Source organism: Ascaphus truei, chromosome 5 (assembly GCF_040206685.1).
Source record: "Ascaphus truei isolate aAscTru1 chromosome 5, aAscTru1.hap1, whole genome shotgun sequence".
Taxonomy (NCBI): domain Eukaryota; kingdom Metazoa; phylum Chordata; class Amphibia; order Anura; family Ascaphidae; genus Ascaphus; species Ascaphus truei.
In genome coordinates this window covers 291,300,917-291,316,518 of record NC_134487.1, presented here as the reverse complement: position 1 = coordinate 291,316,518, position 15,602 = coordinate 291,300,917, and the positions used below count along the sequence as shown (strand labels likewise).

General features: G+C 41.5%; 1 protein-coding gene across 3 annotated transcripts in view; it reads right to left on the bottom strand.

Annotated features, from left to right (window-relative positions):
- The window catches only part of BRAF (B-Raf proto-oncogene, serine/threonine kinase), a 94,410-nt gene that overhangs the window by 25,701 nt on the left and 53,107 nt on the right, over positions 1 to 15,602 (bottom strand). Inside the window, exons 19-20 of one of the 3 annotated variants that reach the window (XM_075602634.1) lie at positions 15,442 to 15,595; positions 1,955 to 1,960 (exon numbers count right to left, since the gene is read on the bottom strand). In XM_075602634.1, the coding sequence (XP_075458749.1) occupies positions 1,955 to 1,960; positions 15,442 to 15,595 (160 nt within the window). Of the gene's footprint in view, positions 1 to 1,954; positions 1,961 to 8,636; positions 11,723 to 15,441; positions 15,596 to 15,602 lie in introns of those variants that run through there. The other 2 variants (XM_075602633.1, XM_075602632.1) reach the window with 2 other exon arrangements.

Here is a 15,602-nt window from a genome sequence, read left to right as displayed (position 1 = left end):
TGCTTTCCCTCAGTCTCTACACGGGAGAAGGCACCATGTCCGCAGCCTAAATGAATCATTGCTTTGGTTACCAACTAACAATAGACATTCATACACAGCTATCACTGCATGGCGATTCTGATTCCATACAAGGATACCTTCGCCCGTTGTGGAAGCCTAGCCTTAGACGGTAGGTTACCTACTTTTTTGGGGTTGGGATTCAGACCGAGGGCAAGCAAGAGTCGTAGCGATAAGGGTACCTTCCCCATTGTCCTGCTTCTACCCCCCTCCCCAGTCTTACTGTCCCCATGTGTGTAGGGGGATGTGTTGAGGGAAAATTGTTTAACTGTCCGATTTCCATCTTTACCCTATCAGCACACTAGTACGTTGGCTTCTACGAGTCACTACAGTAAGTAGTAGTCACTACTCCCGCCTGCTCTGCTCCTTGGTAGCGCGCCCCCTCACTAATGTCATTTGACGTCACGTCTCCATGGCAACGGGCGTCATTTGATGCCGCGTTGCCATAGACATACGTGACTGAAACTGGGTAAGTTTACAGGGGCCTCACGCGCTCAGCACAGGGCCTCTAAAACGCCATGCACCCCCCCCCCCCCCCCCAGTAAAGTCTCTAAACTCCCAGTTTGCGCACCACTGAGCTATATGATGCTCTTGATACATAGCTGTATAGTTAACGGTTCTCTTATCAGTTTGTTTTTATTCATTGCCCCGTGCCTTTTATTTACTACTATTACATTGATTTGAATATAATTCATATTCCATTATCCATCTTCAAGGGACTTTAACTGGTTCCATTTTTCCAGGGCTCATCCTTATTCCTACGGACCCATCCATCTATTTGGCAAACACTGTCCTTTGTCACCATCACTGGTGATTGCTTATATTGTTCTTCACTCACTCAATTTATTCATTAACGATTAGACCTTCATTAGACTTTTATTGAGAGGTACGGGTGTACATTAATCGGGTCTTTCCTGCCGTGTCCCCCACTCTAGGGGACCATTTGCAGACAGGACTCCTTTTGTTCAGCAGGTTTCTAGTTTAAAAAAAAAAGTTATGGAACCTAAAAAGTGACCGTGTGGGACTTTGCATTACCAAGCCCAAGGTCGGAATAATGTGTATAAATGCCATTGGGGAAACGCTCGAGAAAACCAGACACATGTAGATCTCGGCATTGTGTATTTTCTGTCTTTACAGAATTGTGTGTATTCCACCCACTTCAATCAAACACAGTAATGACTTCCCATCAATAACAAAAACACAAAGATAGAAATGAGAAGCGAGTCTTGGTTTCCATGCAGTCAATCTTTATTATGAGTGTTCTCATATTCACATCAGGTACATAGACCTTTTATATAATACAGTTCTTTAAATAACTTTACACAGAAATAGTATTCTTCACTTTGAATTTCAGCTATCAAACTTTTTTTCATTTTTTAAATTTTTTATTATGTTCTCAAGTTTCCATGCTCTCTTCTAACCAAAATGGATAATTCCCCATTGTACAAATTTACATGAGAAAGGAAAGGGAAAAAAAAAATGGAGAGGACCTGAGCGAGGCCTGAGAGCGAGATACGAAGGGAGTCACTATTAGGAAAGGGACGGAGGTTGGCGTGACAAACTTGGAAACAGAGGGTTCGGGTAGCAGGAGGAAAACCGTTACTCGTGTCTCTTAATCATTACTGGTCTTCATGTAACAGAAAAAAGTTTTAAAATAAAAAGGGTTTAAAACAGTTTGTACTCCATTTTTATTTCTCATAAGCAGCTTTAAAACTCCAGGGCGGGGGTGGCCAATTCCAGCCCTCAAGGGCCACCCAACAGGTCAAGTTTTAAGGATATGACTGCTTCAGCACAGGTGGCTCATTCTGAGCCACCTGTGTGGAGGCAGGGATATCCTTAAAACTTGACCTGTTGGTGGGTCTTGAGGACTGGAGTTGGACACCCGTTAAAGGGACACTAATTTCTCTAGGCACCGGTCGGAATTTCATAGGACCGGCTGGCGAGGCCATCATTCAAACCTTTAGGAATAGACCGTGTAGAGGGGGTATGTGGTTTGTTTGGCAATTGACTAGTAGCAGCTGTGTATAATAAAAGATGAAGAAACTTGAACTTTGAGGGGACAGCATGAAATGGTGCAAGTACGGAGGTGTGAGGGATTATTATACAAATCACAGCTTCCCGCAGTCGTTGGCTCCAAGATGGGTAAAACATGTGCAGTGGTCAGACAGTGACTCCTGAAGCTGTAAGCCATTTAGTGCTCACCAACCCCCCCAAAAAACCATGAGCCTTCAATAAATTGATACACACAAATAAAATAAGAATTTGGGGAATTAAAAAGTTTGTCACATCACAAACAGGAGGCACAGTTAATTTCAACAATATAAGCTCAAGAAAGAAAAACAAAGATCGCACCTCTACTAATCAATAAACAAAAACACTGGAATTGTTGGTAGTAATCAGTGGGTCTGTACAAAGAATGCAATGGAGAGAGATGGTGCACTTCTGGGATAGCAGGTGAAGCAAAAGTCTGGCTTTGGAATGAGGAGTTCGAACTTCACCAGGCTGATCATAAGATGACAAGGCACCATGTAACAGGACGGTTTTATTGCGATTCAAAAACACAAGGTGGGTAGGACACAGGGGGAAAACAAAGACCCATTTAACGGGTTTTAAACAAAAAACATAAGCATGGTCTCATCTGTAAACACAAGGCTGCTTTAGGGATGTCAACCAACAAACTCAAAGCTGGCTTTTACATATCTGCGTGTAATAGTCAACTTCAAGTAGTCAGATAACCTGTAAGATATAGAAACTAGACAACACCATTCTTCCATAACCCTTGCACGGCTGGTTATAACAAAGCAAATTGCACAATACAATCAGATGCGGTGTATAGAAGCACCAGAGCTAAGGGCTGACCCTGAAGGACCGTTATTGCTCATTTCTAAACTATCTCCATTGTGTTTTGTTTCTTGTTCTCTATCGAATGGACCTTTGAAGAAACTCAAGGTCTTGTGGTTCCTCACCACCCCACAGGCAACACTTGTAATCAAATATGCTTATTGGAACAAGAAATGATATTCCGTGATCAAGGTGTTAATATTCAGGGCGATCGGATTACAGATTCAGTAGTCCTGCTCCTACTAGTATTGTAAAGAAAAGTTATTACTTGCTGGTACAAATATATTAACCCCTTTGCTGCCAGATGAGCAGGACTCAGCTGAACAAATGAAAGTACTAGGTTTAATGGAATAAAACTGATGCATTTAAAAAGTGAAGGTAGTATACGTATTTAGACATGACTTGAAGTTCGGAAATGTTACTTTTTCATGAACACTGGGGAGGCGCAAGGAAGAAAGGGCGGGTGACGGACAAACTTCTTTGCACCACCTGGAGGAGAGATTTACGAACACCGCCTACATGTCAAATAACTCACTACAAAAACATTGAGCAGGACAAGGGAGATGAATCATTGCCATGAAAACGTTCAAGGATAATTTAAAAAAAATTCTGTGTGTGATAAATTAAGAAAAGGTGTCGGTCAATAGATTTAAACATATCACTTCCAGCAGTTTTTGTGTCCCAGGTTGTACAGCACATTTAATGTACCAGTCCACGGTTTAGCTTAGTCACAGGAGGACTTAACTGTAGATATAATTTATAGGCAGAATAATAGTGTTGTACATGATCAGTACTAGGGGACAAGCAACCAAGGGAACGATGTATGTTTAATTGTTCACAGCTTCTAGTTAATTACTTATTGCACTTTCCAATAATAACTTTCTAAATGAAAACTAAACTTTTTTTTTATAGCTATATACATTCGCTGTTTATATATGTACGTGAGAATTAGACAAACACGCTTGACCCATTTTCATCGCTAGTTTATGCAATGAATCGCTGCACTGGCGGCAGCATGGGGCTAACCCCCCATCAGAATTAGAGGACACACATTACAGTACGTGTGCATTGACCTTTGTGTACAGGAATAGGTTGTATTGCACCAAATATTAACACAAGAACTGCCCAAAGGGACTTTGCATCAGGAGTTTTAGTTTCTTAGAGCAGGGGTGCTCAACTCCAGACCAAGACACCCCCTCCCCTCCCCCCCAACAGGTCCAGTTTTAAGGATATCCAAGCTTCCGCGAAGCCTTCGACTGAGCCTCCGATTGAGCCACCTGTTGTGAAGCAGGGACCAATTGAGCCACTTGTGCCGAAGCTGGCACGGCTGAGACACCTGTGCTGAAGCTGGGGTATCCTTAAAACCCAACCTGGTGGTGGGAGGGGGAGAGAGGTCTTGAGGACTGGGAGTTCAGCACCCCTGGCATAGAAGACAAAACACACAAAGCATCCAAAATATAACACCTCAAAGCTATTTTTTCCCTATTCAATAAATCTCCCTATATACAGATAGTTTCACATATTTAGGTGGCCTCAGTGTAAGCCTGCAGCTTGCTCACAGACCGGTTTGAACAGAACGTTATTACAGCAGAGTAAATCACTAAAAGAATCAGGTCAGTAGAGGGACAGGTATTGATGCACTTTTAGGGCTGTTTTGCATTCCGAAGGCCTTAGATACCTCTGTATACAGAGGATGACTAGTAGCTGGAAACGAGCACGAGGAAAGGAGGTGGGTGTAGCGATAAACCGGCTGAGATCTTTGTGGCTTATTACTTTAAAAAAAAAAAAACAGACCTGCCATTTAATTCATTGGCCACAGGGAATCCCAGTCAGTGTCAATGCTGAAGATTCATGCAAAGAACTCACTGCATGATCCTAAAGAACTGAATGGGAAAGAAGGGATTAAGAATAGGGGCATGTAACGCCTTATGGTCCAATGTTTCAAAGCAGCAGCAAAAAAAAAAACAACAACAAAAATACAATGACCATATGGCCGTCCAGCAGCAGCAAAATATATACACATACACCGAATTAACTCTAATTAATAGAACAATCACATCAACAGACACCCATTGAAACAAAACTGTTACGCTGTTCTCTGCTATGAAGCAGGGAGACAGCTATTCACATTACAGTGGCCAAGACAAAGCAGAGGTGGAATAGCAGTGCACATTAACAGAGTAAAAAAACCCTTTCCTTGAGGAAGGAGGATGCAACAGATCTGTGTCTGCTTCTAGCATGCCCAGAAGTACCGCTGTGTCCAATGAAGCTGCTTCTCCACGTCAGGGAAGTTCTGAGCTCCATTCAAATGAATGACGCGCAGAAATCAACTCTGCATATTGAACAGGAGCCAATGTTCCTCAGCTTCTGCTGGTTCCTCCAGTGCTGAAGCGCGTGTACATGGCCTTTAGACCTTTAGGAACACACTTACTAAGCAGCGCTATTACAGAAGACATCTTCCCAGTGGCAGAAAACACCTTAAAGCCCATTGACTTTAATGGGCTGCGTCTTATTTTATAGCACTGCTTTGTAAATATGGGCTCTACGGTCTTAAGATTCAGTAAGTAATATTTGTGAAAACGCAAAAAAATAAATATAAATAAGGCAATAGAACACAAATAACTATAACAGGAACCGAACTTATACTCCTTTCCATTATCCCGACAATGATATTTCCTTGCACTGGCTACCCATTTAGCCCCAAAAATGATAACATCCATTCAATCCCTACTCTGACAACCACTTTATTTCCTTCCAATTGTGCACAGTAAGGGAAGCAATGGCCCATAACCCTCTGTTTTCTTTTTCATCTAATCATCTTCGGGAGCGTTTCTAACATGTTTACCCCTTTAGGGTGCATATTAAAGTCAGCACATTTATTGTTAAAGATCAATTCAGTATTCCAAACAGTGTGTCTTCACTTCTATAGGTGTACCCCCCCCCCCTCTCACTGATGTTTAAACCATTATATTCCTCAGAACTGAGCAGAACACTGAAACTGCCATTGCTGCCAAGTCCCTCCCACTTTGTAACATCACTGGACTTCACAGCGCCTTATCAGAGAAGCTCGGCATAAAATAGTTTCTCCGATAAGTCTCTTTAAGTCTGCATGGCTCTGTGCTGCCTGTTGGGGTGAAACGAGAGAACAAACAGCAAAGGTTGCCATGTAGACATGATTTCAGGCCTTTTAAAATAAGAATTACAATTAAAATTAAAAAAAAAAACAGCCAGGAAAAAAAAAAAAAATAAGGTTGACAATCTGCTTTAAAAGATATGACACATTGAGCTCTCTTTCAGGATGTAACCACTGTAATCCAATTAAAGTAAGAATTTGTATCACTCTCTGAACGTTCTATCAGTTGTTACTAGAGAAAAGGTGCACTGAGAAAGGGGTATCTCCCCTCAGCACAAGGAGGGTCTCCAACATGGAGTACCCAATAAGACGGTGTAAAAATAAAGCTCTGAAACAAAGTGGTATAGTACAGAAATTGTACACAAAAACCTAATACACTAAATCAGCGCTATAAGGTTGTGTCTCCTCCCAGAACATCACATATGAATATAGATAATTTTGTTCCCCATATTGGTAGTTTGCAAGCAATACACAGGTTCCATATGGTAAGTGATGGGCATCGTTTCGGTTAAGTCCTGGCCCTTTACCAAGCTGAATACCCAATAGGTGATAAGAAACCACGTCCCAATCTTACGGTAAAGTCCTTGGGTCAAAAAGTGTGCATCTTACAGCAAGTCTCGTGTGATGCTATAGCTACATCGTTTACCATATTTAATGCGTGCAAACTGCTCATATGGGGAAAAAAAGTCCCTATATAAATGTGTGTTCTGTAGGGACATGTGACCTAGAATAAAGTCTAGAGCCAATTATTGCAGAGTAGAATTTATGTACTATACCACTGCAGAGAAAAATTATATATTTAAGAGCTTTATTCTACTCTATTTTGTCTTATTGGATAAATCCGTTGTACCATGATGCAAGACCAGTTTTATTTTAAATGTGTGGCTACAATGTTATTGGACTAAACAGGTTTACATGCCATAGAAATTAAGCATTACATTGAAACCAAGTAATAAGCTTGTGTGTCTACCCTGACGCTAAATTGCTTACAATGTGTTATCGGCCCCGGAACTGCGCAGCACACCCTACAGCCTCCCCCCTCACCATTTTAACCTTGGCATCCCACAAAGCTACATCAAGTTCAGAGCCATATCAAAAAGAAAGCGGACAATTAAAGGGCACTATTAATTATTGTCAAATAGTTTAATATTTAAGCCAAAGCATCACTTGCCAAGCATATCTTCCAACCTTGTGCTGGGGACACAGCAATGCAGTGCCATTTCATTTCGCAAGAGGGGGATGTGAAGGAAAAGAAATAGCCGCTCCTTCATTTCTGAAACATACAGAGGCTCGAGCTTTGCTGCAATGCCCCCCCACCCCCCTTAACAATTATTACGCCACACCAAACACGAAAAAACTCCCCAAAAGCTACTCATTTCAAAGACAGTGGTTTAAAAAAAACCGTAAAGTGCTTAACAGAGACATTCCGTCTCCTTGTGCTTCTCAGACTGGTTACACAGACACACCATGGTCAAATTCAAACAGACAATAGAAAAAGTGGGGCAATACTCCTACTATCACATACATTAGGGTGGCTCAGTTTGGTCCAATTCAGTGATATTCATTCTATTGGGTACTTTCAATCCTGCAGATCCCTCCAGCATAGGGTATGGTTTAATGGACGTTAAAAAATTACGGTAGCCAGAGCAGGATGCCACTGGACCACACCAAACATTTAACCCCTTCACTACCTGGAGGAACTTTCAGTACAGGACTACTCTACATTCTGCAGTGAGCTCAGGACCGTGGCAGCTATTCAATATGGTAGGAGGCCGCATTTCCTTTGCTCAGAAGAATTTAAGCACCATTCATTACAATGGGAATTAAATATTCCCACAAGACTGCTTCACAGGACATTGAAAGAGGCAAAAGCGTGAGGAAAGGAGAGTGCGATGAGAACAGTGTGCAATGCAGGAAATAGCTGAAGGTAGCTGGTGACGAAGGAGTGGAGCTAAATACACAATTAAAAAAACTATAACAATGCAACTCTGACTCCATAGGCCTTCAAGGAAGAGAGGATTTTGTCACCCTCCGATCTCGCTGCATTCCTAGTTAGGAGGCACACATCTGGAATGTAAATGAAAAAGTGCACTCTAATGCCTCTTGGATACATAACAGGTTTCATGCTAAAAGGGATGGAACTTCCGAAACAGCTGGCACAACAATAAGTGTCCCTACGTGCAACAAACTTCTGCACCATCACTTTTATATTTCACACCAAGGATGCATATCTTACAGTTCTAAGACAGTGGTGCTCAACTCCAGTCTTCAAGACCTCCCCACCAGGTCAAGGTTTCAGGATTTCCCAGCATCAGCACAGGTAGCTCAATCAACACTTTTGCCACCTGTGCTAAAGCAGGGATATCATGAAAATCTGACCTGTTGTGGGGTCTTGAGGACTGGAGTTGAGCACCCCTATTCTAGCAGCAAAACGGACAACAGTTTCAGGAATAAAAACAATTTGTCAGACAGGAAATCTGTCATCCACAAATGAAACAAACAAACAAAAACAAAAAAATTGAATGAAAAAAAAAAAAAAAAAAATATATATATATATATATATATATATATATATACACACACATACACACATACACACACATATATATACATACATATACATGATGTACAAGTAAGTGCCTGTCCACACAAGAAGATACCACACAAATATAACATGTGCACAATATGCAAGTATATGCAAGTGGTAAATGTGTGTTGCGTTTTCTTGTTTGGTATACAATTGAGTTCACAACACGTTCAATCTGATATTTCTGGCAATACATTACCCAATGTGCTTCTTGAAATACAAAAACTACATTAGTGCATGAAAACAGCATAACTACATACACCCCCCACCCCCCCAAACATTCATAAACAAAGGGCTCTCACTTTCTACCCAACACCAGATGCTTTGCTGTAGCCAAATGGGATGTACACTAGGATCAAAGACTACTATACATACAACAATGGAGCTTCTTCAACCTCAGAGACAAGCACGTGTGTCAGAAATATTTTATGACTTCAGTGTCTGGCTGTATGACGAGTCCCTAAATGGTCTTTTTCAATGTGGTCAGTGGTCTTTCCTGAATTTGGTCACAAATGCAGAGCAGTTTTCGGTTGTGTTGGAAGTATATTGCATATCGATTATCTAATGGCTACCTACTGTAGGAAAAAAAACCATTCTGAGATAGCGGAGACTTCCCCGGGCCTCGCTACATCATAAGAGCGCATTATCACGAGAGCTGCAAGAATTTAGCCCCCGATCACAGGTCTCGAATGGAAAGACAACAGACCACCACCAAAGCAAAGCAGCTGAGGGGATGAGACAATGTGGAGGTGTCACAGTGTGGGTCCCCGCAACAAGCATCTTTTTGGGGTTTCATATACAAGCGCTGGCCAGATTCCAATCTGTTCAACATTTACATAGCAAAATAAGTTAAATAAATAGCATGATCTATAAAAGGGGGTTTCAGCTGCATGAACCCAAAATGACCTAACCACATGCCACCGTTTACCTTTTCAGGGCATCATAATAATGGTTGTATTAACTTTTAGATTTAATCGGAGCGTCCCTTAGAGAAATGCAACACCCGTGCCCCCCCCCCCCGCCCAGTTCTCGTAAAGTGCTAAGAAGCATAAACATGGACATTATCACGTTGCATCTCCATATGGATAGTCAAGTTACCAGTTTGTGAACAAAAAATGGCAGATGAGCTTTTTTTGATGTTGCACATGATTCTTTTGCTGGAAAAACTATTCAACTTAAATGTTAACTTTCAGGAGCTCTTGATATTTAATGCTCCCGGAATGTAGATGATACCTTCTCTGTTAGTGAAAATTGACAGTAAGACTAGGAGAATGACATACTAGCACTGGCAGATAACATCTACTTACTTGTAATTTCTGGTATGCTATCCAATTAAACCATTTATACATCTACTTGTAGTAGCAACCAAACCTCAACAGGTGGCATTAAAGTTAAATTAATTAAATGGTGGCAACACATCTCTTGCAATGCATGTGTGCTATAGGGATATTAAAGTTAGGCATTTAAGAGCCAATCCATAAAATGAACGTGGCACATTATGTAGGCCTAGTGTCTCTTTGTAGCAGGTTGCAAACCTTGTTTCCTGGGAACTGCTTCTATAGTTTGGGGGTAACCAACATTTCAATCATATGAAACTAAGTGCAATCCAAGGAGTTTTCCATTACAATGGATAGTTCTTAAAAGTATTGTGGAGCAATGGCTCCCAGACAGGGTTTAGAACCACTGCACATGGATACACAGCTCTGTCCATTCAAGTACATGCAAGACCTCCGCAAAAGCTTGGGGTGTAATGCAACAGGAGAAGGGGGGAAAGAAGAAGAGGCCGCTGCAATGGTTTCTTGTTGCTGAACCACCCCAGGGTTGAAAACTGGGCAGCTTGTGAGAAAAAGAAAGGAGGATACAAAGGGAAGGTGAATGAATATTAAATAGTGAATAAGTTAGCAATAAACCAGGAAGGAACAAAATGATAAAGAAAAACAAAATGCAGAATCTCCATTACAGTAATAACTCATCACTCCCTTGGACAAAACGAATACATGTAAAGTAGCAACCCCTCCATAACTCAGTCTTAAAATGGAATGTATAGGTGGATAGAAACGATGATTTTTACAGTGACTTTCTTTTACACATCAGTACTGCAGGGCGGTCATTTCTGATGCTTTTTGACATGTCAAACACGGCTGCACAGAGAACGACATATTTAAGGAATAGGTTTCTTTCAGGTCTCCCCGTAGTCTTAAGAGGGACTGCCAGTTTAAAATCCTACAGGCTGAAGGTAAAAATCAGCATTGCAAATTTGAGGGGAAACATTAAAATGTGGTGAATTCCCACAGCAAAATGAAGAATCCCAGCTCTCCACAACTCCTCCTTAAGAGAATGAAAGGTGCGATCCCACATAGAAAAATAAACTAGATTGGTGCCTTTCAAAAACAGACATGTACAAATATTTGTAAGTCATTTTTAAATGACAATATGGAAATATTGAAGTAAGGAGGGGTGGGGGGGCAATTTGAGAAGAAGCTTCTGGTACTGACAATGGTGCCATAATAAAAGATAAATCATTTGTGAACTTTTACCCGTAGAAGAAAAAATAAATGTTAAAAAAAAAAAAAAGAAAAAAAAAAAAAAAAAGGGGAGATCCAGCATTTTATTTTCCATTAATTAGTATAGAGCGCAAGATCAGAGTGGAACGATTTGAGCAGGTCTTCCCCCGTGCCGATTGGCGTGGATTCCGAATGGGAACGAGAGAGCCCCTTTGTTAGTAACGCAGATGATTAGAAGTCAAATCTCTGCACTGCAGAAAGATCCGTCTCCACATGCCCATGTGCCCAAAGGTTATGCCCTCTCCTTTTCTGTGTATATACAGGGGAGCTGTGTAGAGGGGGGCACTGTCCGCAGTGCATTTTCATTCCCGGAGGAAAGTAGAAGTTTATTTTGGGCCCTGACCCCCTCCCCCCCTCCCCCCTCTCTCTCTCCGACACTGATGGTTCATGCTGCTCCATTTTACAATATGAATGTATCATCGTTTTGTTGTTTTTTTTTAAATGTAGTTCCAGTGCTAAGAAACTATAGGAACACAAGACTTAAGGAGTAACAGAGGTGCTTGTGCTGGCTGTGCAGCTACTTGAAGGCTGTAAATTCTCCTGCAGGGGGAGGACAAGAGAACTAAGTTTAATGCAAGTGAAAATATTGATTTGAAATTAAAAACAAACATACATTTATAACAAGTGTGATTACCTTGGCATAACTACAGGAGTGGTCAAATCCAGTACTCAAAACCTCCCAGCAGGTCAGGTTCTTAGGGTATCCCTGCTTCAGCACAGGTGGCTCAATCAGTGTAGCCCAGTAGACTGAGTCACCTGTGCTGAAGCATGTATAAAAGTGATCTTACTCACCCTCCTAACTTTCTTGCTCTTCAAAAGGAATTTATTTTTTGCTAGAAACACAATACCAGATAAGAACAATTAACGTTATTATCAAAGCCAAGAACAATGAATGGAGGGGCATACGACCAAAATAGTTTTATATTATTAGTATTATTATAATGGGCATTAGCAGAAGTGAAAATAATTCTGCAGGGATTGCTATAATCAATTTATGAGGGTTGAATTGGGATGCCCCTCTATTAAAAAGAAAAAATAAAGCATATTGTTTTAGATGCCAATGCACTTACAAGACGACACGCTCTTAAATGCATCCTTTTCAATGTCCATTCATGAAATGTTAGCAGCAGCATAGCAGGTGTTATCTGGCAGTCATAGACAAATGTGTTTCTCTATTAAAGTTACAGGGTTAGAGGCAATACTGGCTTAGATCCCTAGGATCAAAAGTAGGAACCTGCTGATGCGATTCATCAGCTTGGGACTTTCTACTTTGGCCATAGGGCCCACAATTTTCAAACATCGACTCTTCAGTACAAATGACTAAATACAATGATCACTGTGTAATCTTTGCTATATCTGAGGCACCTACGCTTCAATACTCCCACCCGAGTGTTTCCGATAAATGTCAATAGTTGATGTTAATGGATACGCCCAGGTATTCCTCCTACTGTACATATTCAACGTATGAGCCGTTTTCAAACTTCTTGCAGTTCTACCTCTCGTATGTTTATTTAAATCTCTCTTTTGAGAGCCAGTGATTATGAATAACATTCCAATGTAGCATTAGGACACTTGACTGTTAACAAAACAGAATATAAAATTATACAATACCGCAGCCTCACCCATGCTACCCATACACTCTATTGAATTAAAACATTTCAGGTGAGGGAAAGAAGTCAGATAAGCCACAGTATGTGTTACCGATAATTATTGGCACAAACACAAGGTTTGGGGGCAATGTACTTCTATCCTCCTAGCTTCAAAAGGGCCATATAGAAATACTGACACTGAGCAGCTCTCGGCTACAAAGGACAGAACGTGTCCTCCGCTCGCTAAGCAACAATCGTGTCACTATGGTGGCATTTTGCATGGCAGAGGTCTGTAAATGTAGCACCGTTATGTGCAAAACACTGGTTTTGGCAACGGTTGTTAAACGAGGATTTGCGCTACGGAAGCTGACCGCACATCTAGTTACTGGTTGTCGCATGACAATGATGCGCAGAAACAGAGACTTGACCCATTTTTTTCTGTAACAGGAATGTCCTAAGCAATTAGTAAATTAAACAACGGCTACTAATCTTGCTATCTCCATTTAACATAACAAATGCTAAACAGAGGACAGAAGGAGGTACAACCCCAACCCCCCAAAAAAAGTATGAGTAATGTACTTCCATGTGAGAAACAAGATAAAGCCAACCAGAGATCGCTTTGGTCATAGAAATGCCACCTGGAAGCGCTTGCATTTGATATTATAATGGACTACATTATAACTCTAAGAGTTGACCTGTGGACAAACACTCAAGCAGCTCTGAGATGTAACAGCGCGCTGATAAAGGAAACCATTATCTTCCCAAAGGGGCAGCCGAATCATTAACCAAATGCAGAATGCCGCCTGACCAGTGTCAGAGCGCGAGCCCTACATGAAGAGTGCAGGACCCCACACGCCAGAAAACAGTACTCTTTGTCACACATTAAACCAGGCCATGGTGAAACAGAAGTACACCACAGGCCATATAGTAAGCACAAGAAGCCCCTTTCCCAAACATGCAATGTTTTGGTGTTCTCACCTGTTTATCAAGCAAGCCGATAACCTCCATGTTTGTTAATGGCGCATTGATGGGGGAATTTTTACCATTAAAACTTGCAGGCAAGATCAACACTTTGCGTATTCTAATTTGTATCCCTTCCTACCCCCTAAACTGTGATCAACTACAGGGAGGTTTTAGGCTCCAGAAAAGCGTGTCGTGCACATTACTTTCCTGCTAAGGGAATTTCTGTTCTAGATCCATTAGAAAGAGGCGCACACAGTGTGTGTATTGGGGTATGAGCCACGGAAGAGAATAGTGTAGGTTTTATTCTTAAACAGATAATGGAGAGAATGGAAAGATCGACGTGCCAGTGCTAATAAGATCAAAGGGTTTGAAATGTACGGTCACTGTATTTCGTAGCCAAGAGCTGCAGAGACCTGGGAGCGGTGTATAATTCTCCACTTTGTGCGCGCGAGGAAGAGGACCAAATCAGAAACTCAGATTCCTTTCAGATGACCTGTCAGAAATATACAAACAGTCTCTGGCTCAATATCATGGCTTCCAACTTCATTATAATAAAGATCTAGTTTGCCTTAGGTCTGTTGTAAAGGAAATAAACAAATCAAAGAAAAGCCGTTTCCCATAGAATTCCCAACGTAGCTGAAAGCGGTGACCCAGTGCTAGATTACAATTTCCACTTTCAGGTACTTTGCAACTAACTTTTAAGGCGGCAATCCAAGCAGGCTAAAATAATAATAATAATATATATATATATTTTTATTTTTTTTACATAGGATTGAAGCATGGGGTCTCCGGAGCTGAACCCCATTAATTCCCCATTCATTTTAGCTCTGGGGACTCCCTGCATCCGGAGTTAATTAGCTCAGTAGGGGTTACCGGTATTGGCTCCAGGCTTGGCTAGCTGAGGATCAAATAGTGGCCACTTTTCAAAGATCCCACGCCCTGCTTGACCAATAGGAAGCCGTGATGTGATCCGGAGTGGGGCTTCCCTTTTGGCCCCCGTGACGCGAGACCTTTAAGAAGCAGCGAGATACCGGCAGCCTCTTCGGAGGCAAGTATCTCTGGAAGAAAGGGTTCCCAGAGCTGAAATTAATGGGGGTTCGGCTTTGGAGACACCCTGCTTCAATGCTATGCTGGGAGAGAGAGAAAAAAATAAGTGACCTCATGGATTGCGCCTTTAAACCCCCAAAATGTATTTTTAGGCAACCTAGTGTTTGTGTGTCTAATTAAGGGGTAATCTAACTCAAACAGTGCTTTGTAGCAATAAACCGCAAACTATAACATCAGTTCATATGAAAAAGAAACGGTTCACAGGGGTGATAGATTTTGGGACCGGACCAACAGCATTGTGCTTTTTAGGACCGTGTGAAGCCCACTTCATATATACCACTAATTCGACTGAAGTTTGTAGGAATCCAGCTTCTGTTTGAAAGCAACTCTGCTCAAAAACCTTAAAAACAAAAACCATACGAAATGCAGCAAACATAACATTATTTTGCAAACTTAGTTTAAGTATATACATATTTTACAAGCATTTATATAGATTAACACTGTACAACCGTGTGTCACTTTTTTTTTTTTGCACAATGCAACGTTTATACTGAACTGCTACATAAAGACTTCCAGACTCCTGCCAGCAGGTGCTTAAGAGGTGCAAGGATTTAGGGGGCCCAGTGTGCTCTCTCGCCAGTCAATGTATCATGAACCCACCATATCCCCCGGCCTGGATGGGCGTTTTCGGAGAAGCACAAGCATACAGACTGAAGTCTTCGGTCTGGAAGCCGGCTCGGTTCAAGGACGGCTCAGATGCACTGCGGTGAATTTTTGGCAATGACCGGGCCAGGAGTTCAATGGAGGCGAGAATCTAAAAA